This window comes from Lottia gigantea (assembly GCF_000327385.1).
Source record: "Lottia gigantea unplaced genomic scaffold LOTGIsca_3, whole genome shotgun sequence".
Taxonomy (NCBI): domain Eukaryota; kingdom Metazoa; phylum Mollusca; class Gastropoda; family Lottiidae; genus Lottia; species Lottia gigantea.
The window spans coordinates 2,816,218-2,834,647 of record NW_008708986.1 but is presented as its reverse complement, the minus strand read 5'-3'; the positions used below and the strand labels follow the sequence as shown (position 1 = coordinate 2,834,647).

At 30.3% G+C, this 18,430-nt stretch overlaps 2 protein-coding genes across 2 annotated transcripts; one reads left to right on the top strand and one right to left on the bottom strand.

The window, feature by feature from the left end:
• Positions 1 to 1,757: 1,757 nt before the first annotated feature.
• LOTGIDRAFT_228576 (hypothetical protein) lies at positions 1,758 to 11,492 on the top strand (the record flags this gene model as incomplete). The annotated part of the gene is made up of 9 exons (XM_009057187.1): positions 1,758 to 2,032; positions 4,291 to 4,436; positions 5,569 to 5,589; positions 6,483 to 6,617; positions 7,710 to 7,871; positions 8,190 to 8,231; positions 10,044 to 10,139; positions 10,461 to 10,758; positions 11,143 to 11,492. 9 exons carry the CDS (start codon positions 1,758 to 1,760, stop codon positions 11,213 to 11,215), a joined length of 1,248 nt encoding a protein of 415 aa, XP_009055435.1. The 3' UTR covers positions 11,216 to 11,492.
• A 2,873-nt stretch (positions 11,493 to 14,365) lies between these two features.
• LOTGIDRAFT_209340 (hypothetical protein) lies at positions 14,366 to 17,695 on the bottom strand. Its single transcript, XM_009057186.1, has 7 exons — positions 17,532 to 17,695; positions 17,101 to 17,275; positions 16,668 to 16,842; positions 16,378 to 16,460; positions 15,986 to 16,147; positions 15,512 to 15,709; positions 14,366 to 15,304 (listed from the first exon to the last, which is right to left on the bottom strand). The coding sequence occupies exons 1-7, from the start codon at positions 17,684 to 17,686 to the stop codon at positions 15,053 to 15,055; spliced, it is 1,200 nt and encodes a 399-aa protein (XP_009055434.1). The 5' UTR covers positions 17,687 to 17,695; the 3' UTR covers positions 14,366 to 15,052.
• Positions 17,696 to 18,430: the final 735 nt, after the last annotated feature.

Sequence of the window (18,430 nt, the reverse complement as noted above, 5' to 3'; positions counted from 1 at the left end):
TGTTTTTCTCGACTTATTTATAGATCAAACATTGTACACGAAAATAGGTGACGCATTCTGCCGCCGTTGCCGAGTTGGTTGCTCATGAAATATGGGTCAAAGTGAAGGATTCATAAAGAAAATTGAAACAAACCAATTTTAATTATTTTGTAGAATATCTGAAGAAACATCTAAGACATAAAAAAAATTTTTCATTTTTTTAACTTTGACGAAATTCGGTGTTGAATCTTATATCCACGAAAATAGGTTACACCACTGTATATTCATTTTTCTCTTATTTTTTTTTTTTAAAAGAATTAAAATCTTATTTGATTATTATCATCATGGCAATTGTATACCCTGTTATTAACCTGTTATGGCAAGTAAAATGACCCAATTTTGTTTATATTCAAATTACAGTTAAAAGCTGGTATCCTAAAAAAATAAATAGAACAATAATAATCTCCTTATGAGTACGAGTTATTTTTGGACACAATGAAATGAAACCTATTATTATAATATTATGATGAGCATGTGGTAAATCTTAAGTCTCTGATCCAGTGCCAGTGATACCTTGACACTAGCCACAATATTATACTTCGAATAGGACTATTATATATTAGTACTTTATGAGTACCGGTACTACTAACATTGAGTAGCCTACTAGTGCCGCTGCAGGTGCCATTGCGGCATTTGAACTGGGAGTTTTACCATTGTTTCATGGGTTGTTAATCAACATGCATTCAATAATATCTCGATATAGGCCTAGTCACATGGACTAATCAATTATTCCACTGAAATCCTTTAGCAAAAACAAAGGAACAAAGAGAAATTCATAATTATCATTTTTCACTTACATTTCACAGGATGCAGAATGTGCTCAATTAGATAACTTCCGGGCGGGTAGAAATAGTAATAGAAGAGTTGTCTCCTTTTAACATCTTATTAAAGGGGGAATGTTTGCATCATAGATATCATATAATAGTCTATTATAAGATATCTATGGTTTGCATGTTCAAAAATTCCTGAAAACAATTTTGTTGATAAAAAAAAAACTATCAAAATCATATTTTGATATTTCATTCTAACTATGTGTCCATTTGAATACTGGCCAATTTTTCAGCTACCAAAAAACTCTAATCCATGCAACGTCTGATCTAGCCTCTATGCCTATTCCAGTACACTACTAGAAAGTAGTCATGGCTCTGAGATATTTTGACTGCATGTAAATAGCTTGAGTCTTTTCAAAATAAAAGGCCCTCTATTAGGAGTATTTTCCAAACCTTCAAAGATGCATTTTTTCTAACATGTTAAGTTACCTTTACGTTGACTGTAAGTTAGTAAGGTGTCCTACTAGAAAAATTTTTTGCACCCTAGAATTTCATTTCTAACAAATTTGAAATACAATTTTTTATAACTGAAACTCTAGTAGTTTTTGTCTAATATATCTTAATTATAAGCCATCAATAATTCAGTACCGGTACACTTATGTAGATCTATGCATTTAGCGCTTTCTATTCATGATTTGGCAAAATGTTGGAAAGGTCAATTTGACATACCGGTACTTTATCTAAGGGGGGCCCAACTTTAAAAATGGTTAACGCAAGAAATGAATGATTTATTTTTAGTAACATAATTTGTCATATTGGGCAAGGAAAAAGAACTGCGCATGCGTGTTTTGTTGTAAATATGGCGTCGAAGTGTTAAAAAATATACCGAAGGATGTCTTAAAATCAGTATAATATTCTTCAAGCGTGCAGCTAATGGTTTTTAACAACATGGAACAATCAAACCCGTTAATAGATCCACAAGATGAAGTGAAGAAACTGCAGGATTTAGTGAAAAAATTAGAAAAACAGAATGAATTACTTCGAAGCAAACAAAAACTTCAGACAATTGACTCGCACCTTCCAAATGGGGAAGATGCCAAACCGGTCAGTAAAAACACAGACAATGTCAAAAATAAGCTTCAAAAAGACTCTCTGAAAGGTTTAGATGATGTTGAAATTGTCAACGTTGACGAATTATCTATTCGAGAGGAAGAAGAAAGTTGGTAAGATGGATTTCGTATTTTTTTAGTGCTATATCTACCTGAACCAAGACAAAAATGGCTAAAAATTGTCAATATAACGACTGATCAGATGTGTTATATTAGTAGTAAATGTTTAGCTGGTCAGTCCCAAAATAGACTAAATGTCATGATTACTGATTAGTTTGATTATAACCAGCTGACCATACTTGAAAGATATTTGAAGAATAGTGCATAGCCTGCCTGGAGTGTGACATATTAGGCCTACATTGTTTTACCTGCATAATGGATTGCAATGCATGATATAATTTTTAAGTGTTTGCATGTTCCTGTGCGCTTTGACATTGAACCTATTTGCGAATGATACCTGAAACCGATGATTGATACCTATCATGTTTACAATACGTTTCATTGAGCTTATAAGCTGTCTGTATGTTATCCTATTTATGATGGCATTAAACATCTTCTGTTGTTCTGAGCCAGTTAGCATCACATGTCCTGAGAGTGAGAGACACAACACATTATTTTATATCTTATTATTCATTGACACTCTCTATTTTGTGTATCAATATCATAAAGAAATCAAATTCAATCAAGAAGTATGGAAGGATAGAGAATTGGAAAATTGAACTTTCTTGGTATTATTTCCTATACCATACCAGTACTGAAATGATACTAAGGATTAAAGGCTTGATATATTTGGCCTTAGTTATGATTTTATCAACCTTAATGTCTAACTTGTGCATCCTTGCCAGAAGGTAGTAGCAAAATAAAGCTGCATTAGGTTTATCTAAGTGAAGTTTATTTGGCTATGATTATATAATTATATCACATTACCTGATAACCTTGTAGCTAATTGACACTTCATTAACACATCTCTGACATATATATGATGGGATTAGATCTATTCTCATAATCTATTAATAGGAATGAAAATATTGGCATTTGGCCTTAACTTCATGATAAATACCACAAAATGATAATATTTGGAAGCTCCTGAAATGAATAATATTTTTAATGGTTTTCTTTTCTAGTGATTTTGAAGTTAAGATGATGTTTAAATTTCAAATTTCATAGTTGTGTGAAACCTGATATTTTAGCAGAGATTAACTTTTATGTAAATGAAAGGATGAATTCAAAATGGAAAGTGATAATAAGCGTATTTCAGACAAATAGAATTCTTAGGCCAACTCATTGGGCATGAAAAAAAGATTTTGTCAGTTCAATAACACTATAAAGTTTAAAGTTTTTACATGAATTAGGTTTATATATATCAGTAGGTAAATGTTTTAACGAGGCAAACAGATGTTGACTATATACAGGTATAGGTAAAAGTAATTACTATCAAACCATACTTCTCACAAGGTGTTACTGTAGCAGAAGGTAGTTGTTTGTCAATATAAGTAGGTCTAGTAGACTAATGTTCTGAATACAAATAAAACATGTCAACAAAAATTATGCTTGATTTCATTACATTGACAATATATGTAGATCAGATGAGAAAATCAAGCCTCAAAATTTCTTATTCTAACCTTAAGTGATGATTATTAAAGGCCATGATTTACCATTTTTGTAGGTGGTCTTTTGTTTCACAGCTTAATGTCAAATGTTAGTTTCTTAACCATGTCTATCCATAATCACAATACCAAAATATTTTCACTGTTAAAATATTACATTGACTTTTAAGTCCACCATAATGTATAAGTTAAAGACTGGATAATCAAAAATTATCCATACACCTTATGTCATATGATAGACCTTAGCCCTGATTACGAAGTGTTTAGTTTTTGATCTAGACCTGGACGAATACCTCATACCTCCCAACACCATATATGTCGCATCTCCGGTTCCACTAAAGTTTTTTTTAACGAATCTGCCATTTAAAACCAAAAGTTCAAATGTCACAGTCATACGATAATAACAAAGCAAAAGTTATGGCAATGCCTAACACTAAATTTACAGTAATCATAAAGGTTGTTTAATCTTATGTCAGAAAAAAGCATCTTCGAAGATGTGATATATTGTTTCGGACTCTTCGCCAACAACTGTCAAAATATCTATCAGAGGCTGGAATAACATATTCAAGCAAGCTCTGAAAATAGTGAACCATGGTCTTTCAGGGCTGGTATATATTCCCAAATAACAGAACAAACTGGCCAACCAAAATCAAATTCATACACTGATTCAGAAAAGAATTGTTTATCATAGAGACTGATATCTCAAAACAGAAATTATAGGCTATGTCAATGCACATAATATAAAAGTTTTGCATTTATTTTCAGGTTATACAGCTCCCCAAAAGCGCCCACCCCCCAGCAGACTAAAGTTAGTCCCTATAAATGGGTCCGCCAAGAATTTGATCATCCTAGTCCTGAATTAGAATCTGGTAGAAAATCCTTATTATCAAAAATGGATGAAGTAGCTCGAAGTAAGTTGGTTTCAAATTTTGTCATTTCTTAGTTTCAATTTTATTTTGAAAAAAGGGAATTTCACTAAAACAATTATATTAAATGATCGAGTTATGTGATTATTAATTTTTTAGCTTGTGAAGAAATTAACTTCTATCAGCAGGAAATTTGAAATATAACATGACCATGTCCCTTATTCACTTTTGCATCTTTTACCGTACAAAAAAGCGGACGTTTTCTAGTTTTTGAGAAACCAAAGTGTAATCTAATTAAATAATAAGATTAGATGTGACTAGAATGTTTTCAGTTCAAGTTGAAACAAGACTTTCTGAATATCCAATGTCTAGTTTGATAAAGGTCATCCAGACATGAATGCCTGACTATTCTGATTGCCAAATTAGGCAAGTCTGCATGTTAACATAGAGGTTAGGGAAGTAGTTCATATAATGAGAACGTGAACATGATTTGTGTGGGTGTGTAAAAGAAACTGGAAATAAGTATTTCTACTAATAAAAACAGCTGTTTACTATTGACAAGGGGTAGATACTTGTCAAAATTAATCAGTTACTGGTACTAATATTTAGACAGCAACAAACTATTTGGCACTATAAATCACTTGTCTGACACATCCAAAAGAATAGTCTATGTGAGGGAATAGAAGCACAGAAACTAATTTCTAATGATCTCCTATTATAATACAGATCTAGATGTTTTGCATTCTGTCTTTCCTTGTGGTTCTTCATATGATCTGAAGAAGTTCTTCTTAATTGCATCATAATTCATGCTAACCATCCAGATCTTCTAAAACTCTAAACAAAAGTTGACTGACAATGCATTTGAATTGGAAATGTTTTAACAGTGAATTTTTCACTTGTTGTATTCAAGGCTTTTATTGAAACAATCAAATTTTGATAAGCTTACAACCTATAATAACTACTACATTACAATTTCAACAGCATGCATAGAAAAAATATAAAATACAACATAAAGATCATATTATAATCAGATAATTGATTAGTTAGACCTGAATGTTTAAGTGAATTTGTTATAAACAAATTAAAAGTATTTGTATGTCAATGTCAATGATTACTTCTACTTCAGTAAAAAAGTAATTAGATAATAATTAAACAATTTTATGTTATAATTTTGTAGATTTACAATGGGTCAACCAAGGTCAGTCTGAGGAAGAAATGGAAATTTATTTTAATTTTGTTTATATTAATTTTGGTGTAGGCTGTGTTCTTCTTAACCACTATGTCATTTCCTCACCCAACTGTCAAATGTCATAGTGTCATGTGGAAAATATTGTCATTCATTCATGTCACATCCTTTAGTCATCCATTCTACACCCTTTGTTCAGTCTTTCTTTCATCCTGTGTTTCTTTTTTTTTAATTTATTTATGGATATTTTTCAAAAGGTGGTTATTGGTTGATATTTTTGGACTTTACTATCCTATTTTGTTTATGTTGCAATATGAATAAAGAAATAAACTTGAATATTGTGGCACTGTGGTATTGAGGCACCCTTTTTAACATAGCAATATGCTAGAGATTGTATGCTTTTGTATTAAAGATCTTTAAATTATACATGAACTTAGCTCTCGCTGCCAACATGTGTTTAGGATGTTAGTGTCCTCAGTATGGTTGATTTGGAATTGCAGTAATTGCTTAAATTTGACTGGAACTGGTTACAGGCACCGAAGTCGAGAACTGTGGTTGCATAATTGTAGTTCACTGTAATAGAGGAAATTATTGACAATCCACTAATGAGAGGTCAATTATATGTATATAAATTGATACATTTCTATTTTCAAACATATTTGGATCATTTTGACTACATAGTAGTTTGATAGTAGTTAGTAAAGAATTTTAATCAGTGATCATTCTTGGTAGACATGATAATCTGTAGTAGGTTGAATAAGGTGAAATTGAGCTCCCCTTCTAAATAGGTCTAAATGGTTATCTACTGATCCTAATCTAAGTCCTTGGCATAGTGCCATTTTAAACCCTTCCAATTCATTAATTGTTGTCATTCATTATTATCATTATCATCTCTTGCTTTTCAGTGAACCGAAGTTGCAGTACACCTAGTCTTGGGAATCATCACCCCTCTTCAAATTCCTCTCTTAGTCGCTCAGCAGAAAATAGTAGCCCATACGGTATGCACCCCTCATCTCGGAAATCACTTTTAGCTAGTATAGGTGGGTAATGGTGTATAGCCGCTAATATTTAATCACTCAACAAATTTTTTAATGTCACTACATACTTATATTCTCATTTATTTTAATAATTTCTAGCTTTTGATTTATCATACATTTGCACATTTTATTGTATTTTTTTCAAGAACCAATTTTGCAATATTAATTAGCACACATATTATAAAACTCAACTTTCTGAACACCTGTCTAAGGTTGTAGGTAGTGTATAATGTAATTAAGGTATAATCAGGTATTGGCTGTATCTTTAAGTTTATGGTGGTGGTTTTAATATTTTAACTGAATCACATTCAACTACTTAAAGAGGCACTATTCAGTTTATTTGCTTAATTTTCTTTAGTTAACCATTAAACTTTATATTTTTTATTTTATTTCACATTTACTATTTCAGTATTAATATTTTTTATATGCACACTATCATGTCCATGTCAGCCTGTAATACTATGATGTCTGAGCTTGAAAAAGAGCTGGGTGCATTGAATTTGACATTATAATTGCATGATCACAGAAAATACTTATTAAACAACCATACCATTGATTTGTGAATATAAGCATTTTGATGACAAAAACTCTTTATTTACCCTAACAACAATATGCATCATACCAATGGTTGTGTTTAAGCAATGCAAATCTCTCCTCATTTATTGATCATGGACCATGTTCTCTATATTTGCAACAAATGAAAAAGAATATAAATTGATCTGCTGTTGTTCTCATATTATATCTTATTTTGTATATTTTTGTATATTATATTTTTGTATTATTTTGTTTGTGTTATAGTCAGGTGTTGATCTTTTTACTTTTAATTTCTAGATATTTATAGCTAATTTAGTAATTGATACTTCTGAAAGTACATAATGTTATCTAAACCTGATTTGATTTAAACATACAATTCAAACTATACTATATAAGCTATATATAATAACACAGTGAATAAAATTTGACAAATTAATTGATAAATTCAAGGGATAAGCATTGTTATTTATGAATGTTATAGCAGCTTTACATGTGCATGCTTGTTATCTATGTATAAATGTGCAATGACAACAAGAGTAAAATAATTGTTTATATTTACAGGTGGTACTCGTGTAGATACTGGTACGTTTACTAGACCACGTAAAAATAAATCAGGAGAGAAGTTACGTTATAATAATGGTGAGAAAGAAAATGAATATAGTAATAATGAGAGGTTACCAGAAGTCACTGATATTGAAGCTGTAGCAAAATTACAAGAAGAAAGTAAGACATATTTGTGACTATAGGAGTATTTTTCATGCATATTTGTTTTTGAAAATGTTTGTATTTGTTCGTTTGTTCGTCAGTTCTCAGTTTGTGGCTCATTGGATTTTGAAGGAACTGGTCATGCATACATATATTAATCATTTATCAGAAGACATCGATTTTTCAACAAGCGATCATGCTTTGAGATCCAACTGATGTCAACAGGAAAACATTGAAATATATAGCTTTTGCCATGATATGCGATCCAAGATTATTTTAAAATAAAAGTAAATTTTGAATATGTACATGTTTTAATTGGATATTCTGTTTTCATAGGTTTGCGACAAAGTATAACACATCATCCTTCACCTAGAAGAGGTAAATATCAACTGAATGATTTTTTCTCTTCCTTTATCTCAGCCTTGGATTAGGGCTGACTACTTCTGCTTATTATAATTCTATATTTATTAGAATTAGATTACAATTTCATTTCTTTCTTTTTCTGATTTTTGTCTTCTAAATTGTAATCAAACAAGTTTTCTTCTGCAATCCCATTCTGAAGACTTCATAGATAACCAATCAAAATGTGTCATGTAAGATGTGATAATTATAATAATTATTTAAGATATATTGAAACTCAAAGTAGAGCAGTATGACGAGATGAAAAATATCAGAAAATTAATTGTAATCTAATTATATAATCAGATTATTTAAGAGTTCACAGATTTCATCACCATTAGACTGCTTTCACTTTACTCTAGAATCAACAAGTATTACATCTCTTATTTCAATAGTCCCTTTTTCTCTTTATCATTCTGAGTGAAACTTTATAGAATTTAAGTTTCTTTTCTGTGCTTTTAATCACATTTTAGCAGAAATTTCTTCTTTTAATCTAATTTATTAATAACATTTATACATTGATATTAAAGGGGTTTTGTAAAAAAAAACAAAAAAAATTGTGTATCAGGGACACTGATAGCATCAATTTGCACCATTCCAGTTTTTCAATCTTGACTTCTGTGGTTCCTGTAATTCTACTAAAACTGATACAAGCATATTTGGGATTGGTGACATCATCAAATACTGATTTCTAGTGAAATTGCAGGAACCACAGAGGTCTGATTGAAAACTGGAATCGTCCAAACTGAGGCTACCAGTGTCCTTGATACTAATTAACAATTTAGAAAAACCTCTTTAATGTAATATAATGTTTGGTCAATAATGAAATATGGTCTGTTTGTCACAAGACTAATCCTGTAGATCTTAATTCATCATCTGTGTACAGGGTGATATTCACACCATTTTTATTGAAAGTTGAATTTTACTCTTAACCAATTGTATTCATTGAAACTAAATATTGCAGCAGATTCAGTAGAAGTTGACAATTTAATTGTCATATAATTTCTGCTACTCCATATCCATAATAGTATTATCTTTTGTAAATGTCATCTGGCCATTTGTTTATCAAATGTAACGGAAAAAGCTGGTATTGCTTTTGCGCACTGATAATAATATCATTCCACTGTAATGTCATCTGGTATTGTACACATTTGATGAATCCTATGTAGATTTAGACCCACTCTCTGGTGTTTGTGTTACATCTATATTTCACTCTTCTTTCACCCATTCCTAGGTATGAATAGAAAAGGTTTTGGCTTTATAGCTAGTGATACTGATAATAGTGGCTCACCGGTTGGTTCAACAAGATCTAGTCCTGGCAGATTTGATGGTTTGTCTGTTTCACATAGATGCATGCTATTTGATTTGTAAATTCAGGACTGAGAATATTTTCTTAAGAAAAATACAGTGTAGACTCTGTAATCCGATATACAATGACTAAATATTTTATGGTGTAATGACACATGAAATGGAAATATGGCTTCACAATTTTGTATATAAGGGCAAATCATGAAATGTTTTACCTGTATTTACAGTAATAGGGTTAGGTTTTAAGAATTATTTAGATAAAGCTCTGTCAAGTTTAGCATATAGGTCTATGATTCTTTATTAGAATTTATTAGGTAATTTGATATATAAATTAAAATACAAATAAATGCCTACTAATTGTTGACAAATGTGGTAATGGAAAGAATATGTGGGTCATATTGGCTGGATGTCATGAATACCTTTTCAAAAAGGTCATGGGCATGGCTATGGTTTTCAGGAATAACTGTGTTGATGTATTTATAGATAGTGGTGTATTAGAGAGATATAGAAATAGTATAGATTCAGATGGAAGTAGCCCACCAGACAGCCCTCAAACACAACAAGAACCATATAACTACAGTAAGATATTTCACATATCCAACTTAATGCAACAATTTACATTTTCATAGACTTAGGAGTGATACACTCAAAACTTTGTTTTCGTTAACTGTGTTTGATATCTACAGCTGTGTTTACTAAAATATTCTGAAAGACAACATTTTCAATTTTTTTTCTATGCCATCAATCTTTTGTTTGTAGATTGAGAATGGAGCCCTTATTATTTTGAAAGAAAAAGAAAAATGATGCCTCTTATTGCTTAAAATGGTTGAGCTTTTGCAAGCATAATGATTCACTTCACCAATTATAAAAATGAATATGATGATATGATATATTTTTCAGATACTTATACTAAAAGAGGTTTATCTAAAGCTAATAGATTACATCAGTACTCTAGTGATTCTAGTCTTGATCATCAATCTGTAGGTAGTGATGAGGCCAACCTAGCCCCAGAAACACGACCTGTCAAACGTTTACAACAACCTACTATACGATCCCAATCACCAGGATTTGGCTTAAAACAACCTACTCCTGTACGGCGTGGTGCCTCCCCTGGTAGAAGTGGTCTACCACAACCAATGAGTCGACGTTCAATCCCACGGCCTTCTACTGGAAGATCTTCATTACCCTCGCCTAGACGGTATGTAAATTGAAATAACATAAATCAACAAGAAATAATATTAGAATTCTAGATAGAACAACCATTGGATCCATATTTTTGTTGCTCTTAAGATTGTGATTTTTGTCCCCTCCCATAGCATGGAATTGATGGTTACCTTTACAAGGAGCTTATGGTCAACGAGGTCACTGCAGAATCTTGGAGCAACTTAATTCAATCAGTCAACTTTGATTGGAATGGATTCAATAAGACTATGTGAATTGCTAGTTGATCTGAGCTTTCTTTAGAGACAGACATGGTACCTGTTTATAATATATCCTTTTGATATACCCAAATAATGGTAATATTTTCATTTTTTTTTATCAAATTTCATATATTTCAATTGAAGTTTTTGCGTAATTTCAGATCAAATATTCCCTCACCACGTCCTTACAATAACCAAGAATCTGAAGATAACTGGCGTGATGGTTGTTTTTAATAGACAATTCTAATAATCTGACTGTTATGTTTTTAATGTCCAGAGTTTTTATATATATAACAGTTATTGCTAAAACCATATTTTTAATGCTTGTGGACAAGGAATTTATTACAATTTGCCTTGTAGTTTATTTTGGACGGATAGTCCAGTAATATGTGCTAGGTATTGTGATTTATGGACAAACCTAATGGATTTATCTTATGTGTTTTATCTACTCAAGTACAAAACAGATGAAAGAAAATATTGATCAGCACCATAATGGATTGTGTTTAGTTTTAGAAGATAGCTGAAAAGTTTGAAAAGACTATCTGAAAAAAATTTTGGACAACTTTACTCAAGATGATACTAATATTAGTTTTATAAACAATCAGATGACTGTATTCTTAACATGTGGATCTGATCTCAGTAAATTTTTTTGAGAAACTGGCTTCTTGGCCCTTCTTCTCAAATAGTCTTGAGATAAAAATTGAAAAAAAGTACTTGTATTTACCTTAGAAATTTTACATTATGAAGGGCTATTTGAGAAAATAGAATCCTAATCAGTCAAGCTACTAACTTTCAGTACTGTATATAATGAATGCATCATTGCTTTTAAAATAGGAGTTTTCTATTTAATTTTAATTTACTTATTTGCCAATATTTAATTTGAATAATATGGCATGAAAGGTGGTGGAATTATTAAGCTAAGGGAAAAAGGTTTAGAAAAAAATATTAGAATTTGAAATTTGTTATCACCTACATAAAGTATGAAGGATATAGTCATCTACTATATAATAGTAGGAGGGTATTGTCTCCAATATTACTTCATTTCATTAGTGCTAACATTGTAGACATAACTCATAAAATTATTCAAAGTCAATATCTCAAATTGAGAATTTAACAGTTTTTATCAAATTATTAGATAACTTTCGCATTTAATATTGTGTGTAAGGTCATTTCCTCTAAAAGAAGCCTTTTGGTATAGGAATATAACTGTAAAAACTTGCCCACTTTCGTTAAATTTCAAATGGCAAGAAAATTATGCAATGTGTGTTTTGTAAAGTTTGATACAAGACAATGGTTTCTTGATGAAGATTATTTGATATATAGTGCTGTACATTACTCATGTTAAAACCTTGTATTTTAATTTACCTTATCTATAAGTTAAGACTTGTACGATGATCTCATACTTATATCAAAACCTATATGATACTACTCTTCGAAGATGTACAGCTGCAATTTTGTCATTTCCTTGGCTATTAATGGTATGAATTTAAAACCTGATTTAAATTGCCTAGATTCTGTTTGATTATGGCATAAATCTTATACTTTTAGTTGGATTTTGAAAATAAAACATTTATATTTGACAAGTCCATGGCCCAATAACTTCTTTAAGATCTGTTTTGGTTTTTAACTATTTAAACTTGATGCACCACATTTTAATTCCATTATTTTATATTTATTATTGATTATAAAATATATCATTTGTTCTGTATGTTTAACTTAAAAGACTGCTGACTAGTATTATTTATCATTATCATTTCCAGGAATTATATTTAGAAACAAATAGTATATGGACACGATTATTATTTTGGTTTCAGAAACCTCTCAGCAACCAATTATATTTTTTTGACAAACATGATCCGAAACTGAAAACTACCTTTTTCATTGTGAATATTTCTTCCCTTTTTTGATGGTTTATTTTTATTCAAGAAATTGTGTGTTAAATATTTAAGAATACATTATAAATACTGGCACAAATTTAGATTGTAGTTATAAATAAGTGGCAAAAATTGGGATGTTATCAATTTTATTATTAATGGAATTAAAATTTTACTTTTTCTAGAGAAATTGGCTCATACTGTATGCTTGAAAAACTTTCATTTGCAACGAATTGTAGAATATGTCATTGTTTCAGCCAGTGATAAGATATATATTGTAAGTCTTGTAGATGATATTAGTCTGCGATATCGGCTTTTGCTGGAAGTGGACTTTAACTTGTCATCTACCAGCCAACCGATAATTAAAAAAAAACACCTTATTATTATTTACCTGAATACATACCGTACCTGTGATATCTATCTTAATATTTAGATCCGCTTTAATTAAAACTTTGTAATACAAAATTAACTTTTGGGTTAAATTTTTTTCTATTTCTCAGAATAAGAATATATAAGAACTTATTTTCAAATTTGTCTTCAGAACTTGATATTAGTTTGAAGTGAATAGAAAAATTTGGCATGTCATACTAATTGAGCTTTGTGGTGAAAGTATATTTGCTGTGTAGCATAATCTGAGAGAAAATTTTTAGTAAACTATTAGAAATATCCTTTATTAAAATGAAATCAATATCTGGAGAATCATACAAACTTTCAAAATGGAAAATTCAAATCAGTGTATATTTGTAGTAAAACACTAAGATATATGGGTGTTTAGAAATCTGTCAAAATACACGTATCACTAGTGTAAAGAGTGCAAAATATATTGATGTTCAATAAGAAAAAAATGATCAAACCTTGTGTCAAATGTGGAAATTATTGAAATCCTGAACTTGGAAATGTTTGAATATGAAATTTGAGATGTGAAAATAATATCAAGTTAATATAAGCTTTTTATAAGCTTGTTATAATAAGGACAAATGCTGTGTATATCTATGTATATATCAGGCTTGATATTAAAACTATTATAAATATGAGATTGATATTAAAATATATTAATGCTCAAAGTGTTTAATTTATATAAAACTGCCCTAATGATTTATTGAAGTACAAATTTTGAAGCTTTGTATCTGGACTATGTCCATCAACTTCAAACTGAGAAAAGTAAATAGTACAAACAGATAGTAATAGAATGCACATCAAGATGGCATATTTGTAGACATGTGAAAGTTCATACAAACTATTAAAAATCTTTGCTCAGTGGCATTTATTAAGTCACACGAAGTGTTTAAGTCAGTGTCATGAATGATTGTTTTTTCTTTGAATACTATTGAGAGAAGCCAATATTTCAACTAAATATATGATGATAGTGATAAATAATTTTTCCATTGGGCTTTTTCCCCTGAAATTATCACAGATACCCCCTTGGAAATAATAATACCCTTGGAAGAGAATCACTGCTCTGGAATTGACAATATTTAACTGTTTTTGAACTCATTAATAGTAATTTAAATTTTGGAGTTTTGAACTATTTGTATTTAACCCTTTCAAGACATGAAAAATCTTAATCTAAGCTTTTATTTATTAAATCACAAACATAGGTTTGCATCAATAAAATAGAAGTCATTTTTAACTTCAATTGCTGAGATGAAATTTTTGAACTAAATTGATAAAACCATTTGATAATTTAGTAAAACTAAAAATATATATAATCATATATTGATCTACATATAATTTTGATAGATAATTCTGTTTATCATTTAAGTTTATCAATATTATTGTACAAATATTATTTTCAAACAAAATGTTACTGTGATAAGATAACAAACTAAATATAACAAACAATTTAAACAATACTACAAATTCCAAAAACACACTATGGAATGTTTTTTATTAAGATTGCATGACTATCCTAGCTAAAATGAAAAAACATCAAAGATAATCGATCATGTTCAAATATGCCCTATGCTAAAGAAGCATGTATGTATATGTGTCCACCTGTATATGTAGTTGGTGAAACTTGATACTTATATTTTGGTTAAACATATACCTCCAAACAAAGTTTATGACATTCATTCAAATACTTAAAAATCTTTTTCATTTGCATTATTCAAGATACAGAGATAAACAAAAGGGTTTAGAATTGGAATAGAAAATAATCATTGAGCATTTTATTGGTTAGTTTTGCTAGAAGGTTAAATTACAACTTTGTAGCTTTATAAAACGATACATCATCTGGATTAACTTTGGTTGTAAACATCTGATGAGGCTTATATACCACTACCTTATCACCAGTAAAACCTTCAGTGATTAAATAACCTCCAGTGCTAGTTAAGCCATACTTAGCTAAGGGAAGGCTCACATTTGAAGGTGATGACCCACTTAGATTAATTGCTGCAAAGGCATAATTTGATTTTGCTAAGGGCCTGACCCAAATTTCATAATCATTCACCTGAAAAATAATGAAATGACGATTATTTACTATTAATTTGCTCCACAACGGGCCGAATAATGAGTTAAAACTTAAAATTCTCAAAGAGCAATGTTAGCTCACCTTTGCTTAAAATTTCAAAAGCTATTGGTTTTCAGTCATGGAAAAATCAGAGTTTAAATTTCATCAAATATACAAATCCCTTATCAAATGATATTGGACCCTTACCTTATCCACTCTTTTTCCCTGAATACCAAGTGGATCTTGATTTATAGCTATTACATTTTTATTTTGTAAAATTTCTTTAGATTGTTCAGGTACTTGTCTTAAATCATTAGACATATATAATGGTGAGGCCATGATAGCCCACATTACCATCTGTAATCTTTGTTGATAATAACTTAATGAAAAATCACCAATTATTAACTGAAAAAAATAAGAAGAAAGTTAAGAGGGTAAGCCAACACTTCAACGAATCACGTATCTTACAAGTTCTTTATTTTCTGATAGCTTTCTCAGGTTGTGACAGCCCATTGCCATTGTTAGCAAGAAAATGATCTTACAAGACTTGCTTTGATGGTTGGAAATAAGGGAATTTGAACAGGACTCTGTTACAAACTTGTTGGATTAAAATGGAGACAAAAAATCCCTTTATATATTAGGTGCCTCTAAAACTTTTACATTTAAAATATTCTACATTACCATATCAGGATCATTAAATCTACCAGGTCCAGCAACTTCACTAAAATTACCTTCATTTTTACCATAGAATTCTATAATTGATGCTAAACTTGAGTAGGAGTCCTGAATATCACCATAATTTCTCCAAATATTACAACTTTTAGCAATAGCTGGATAATTAGGCTGAAACACATAAAGTAAAGAATGGTAATTGTAATACAGCACAAACAAACTCTTCATGTTATGTGTTTAGCTATTCTGCAGCCTCTTACAGATTGTAAAAAATAATCTAGTTGTTCTGGAACTCCATGAACCACTGAGATCTAATGGCAAATCTGTATGGTTTAGAAATCACATGTCATTTAAAGTGTTCCCATATAATCATATTAAGGTTTCCAGTATTTACTACTTACATGAGCTGTATAGGCTGGCCAACTACAGGAATATAATATTGGTCTACCAGTCTGATTTAAATATAACTCCATCACAGGGTAGCCTGTAATAAACATGTTATTTTCATTCTACAATTTAACACAGCTTGATTACAACCATCATTTTTTGATTTTTAAAGAATTATTTCAAATTGTTCCAAAAATATTAAGGACATTTATAACATTCACAGCTAGTGTCAGGCTAATGATGTCACTAGGATTGAGTAACTTCCATGGAATTAAAGTGTTAAGTTAAGGGCAATAATTCTCACCAAAAGGCATATCAGAAATTCTGGCATAACATCCATCTAATTTTAAGGAATCTATTCCCCAATCAGCAAATGTCTGAGCATCTAATTCCATATAAAATTCACTACCAGGATAGCCACCACAAGTAAAGGTTCCAAAATCACCATAAATACCCAATTTTAAACCTTTATTGTGAACCTAGATCAAAAGAAATCAGATCTTTAAAATACCAATAAATAACACCATAGAGGGTATATAAAACAGTTAGTAGATAATTATTAACATTTTAATGGTTACCTTTCAAAGGAATAATGTGACTTCTATAACCACAGACTTGCAGATATAACAACATGTTTTTTTTTAAGAACAGCTTTTTTTTGCTCCATTTTCCATATCATGAATCATGCAACTAAAATCATATAATGTAAACCCTTAATAGGAAAAAGAAAAACATACATAATCAGCTAAAGCCTTGATACCACTTGGGAATCTATCAGGATCAGCTACAAGACGTCCTTTAGAATCTCTTTGTTTTGATGACCAACAATCATCAATATTAACATATTCATATCCTACATCTCTATAACCATCTTCTGCTAATCTGTCGGCCATTGACATGTACAATTTCTCACTGAAACACATAAAATAGCACCCAATATTATTGGGATATGGCGTTTCTATATCAGCTGATATGGCTCAATTTAAACTGTCCGTATCACTATTCAGAGGTGAAATTCAGTGTTTGGTTCTCTCAGTGTTTGGTTCTCTCAATGTTTGCAATCTAACAAAAATATTACAGGTGCAGATGATTTGATTTACTCATAAGTCAATCTACCTTTATTTGAACAAATAATGTCTAGATGACAAATATTCCAAAGTACACCTACCTTATACAATTGTCAGGATCATTTGTACAATCAATATTACAACGAAAACGTTCCCATGATAACCAGCCCATAGGTGGTGTCAAACCTAGTCCATTATCCAAACTAGAAACATATCCTACACATAATATACCCACTAAAATCTCTAATAACTTCATTTTGGTTCTCTAGAAAAAAAAGTAAAATTCAAAGTACTTTTAGTTTCAACACCATAAAATCAAGAAGGTTATTGTATTCCATCAAATACACAAGATGAAAATATCTTTTAGGTTAAATATGGTAGAACTACCTCAAATTGAAACTAATGGGTAACTACTTTTGTCATTTTTCATACAATAATAGTGACAATAAAGTCAATAATGTTTTGGTGAGTTTCTACATGTGATGCATGGACCCAGCCATTGGCAAAGGTTTAAAAACACATTATTTAGTCAAAACTAGACACTTTTCCAACATAATTATATTTTATGTTGCAATTTTTTGTTTTTTAGAATTTAGGAAAGTAAAACAGTGTTTGGCATTTAAATGACACTTTGTTCATTTGAATAGTTTCATTTTGTCAACTTGAATGCTTTATGTGCAAGGCAAGATTTTAATAAAACTAGAGGCCCCTGCATATTTAGCTTATACAAATAATGCTCAAAGCTAGAGACCAAAGAAACACATTCCACTGGCCCTGGATTAGATGTATGATAGATATGGTAATAACAAATATTATTCTGTTTAATCATAAGAAAAGCTTGATCAATAATTAATATATTAGTAGCACCAGCTGTAAATTATTAGGCTATATCTAAATATTCCATCAATCCAACAAAATCTAAAGAAAGGTAGTTTGTATCACTAGCCAATCAATATCTAGATTGAATATTCGATTATAAACTAAAACAATGACAATGTAT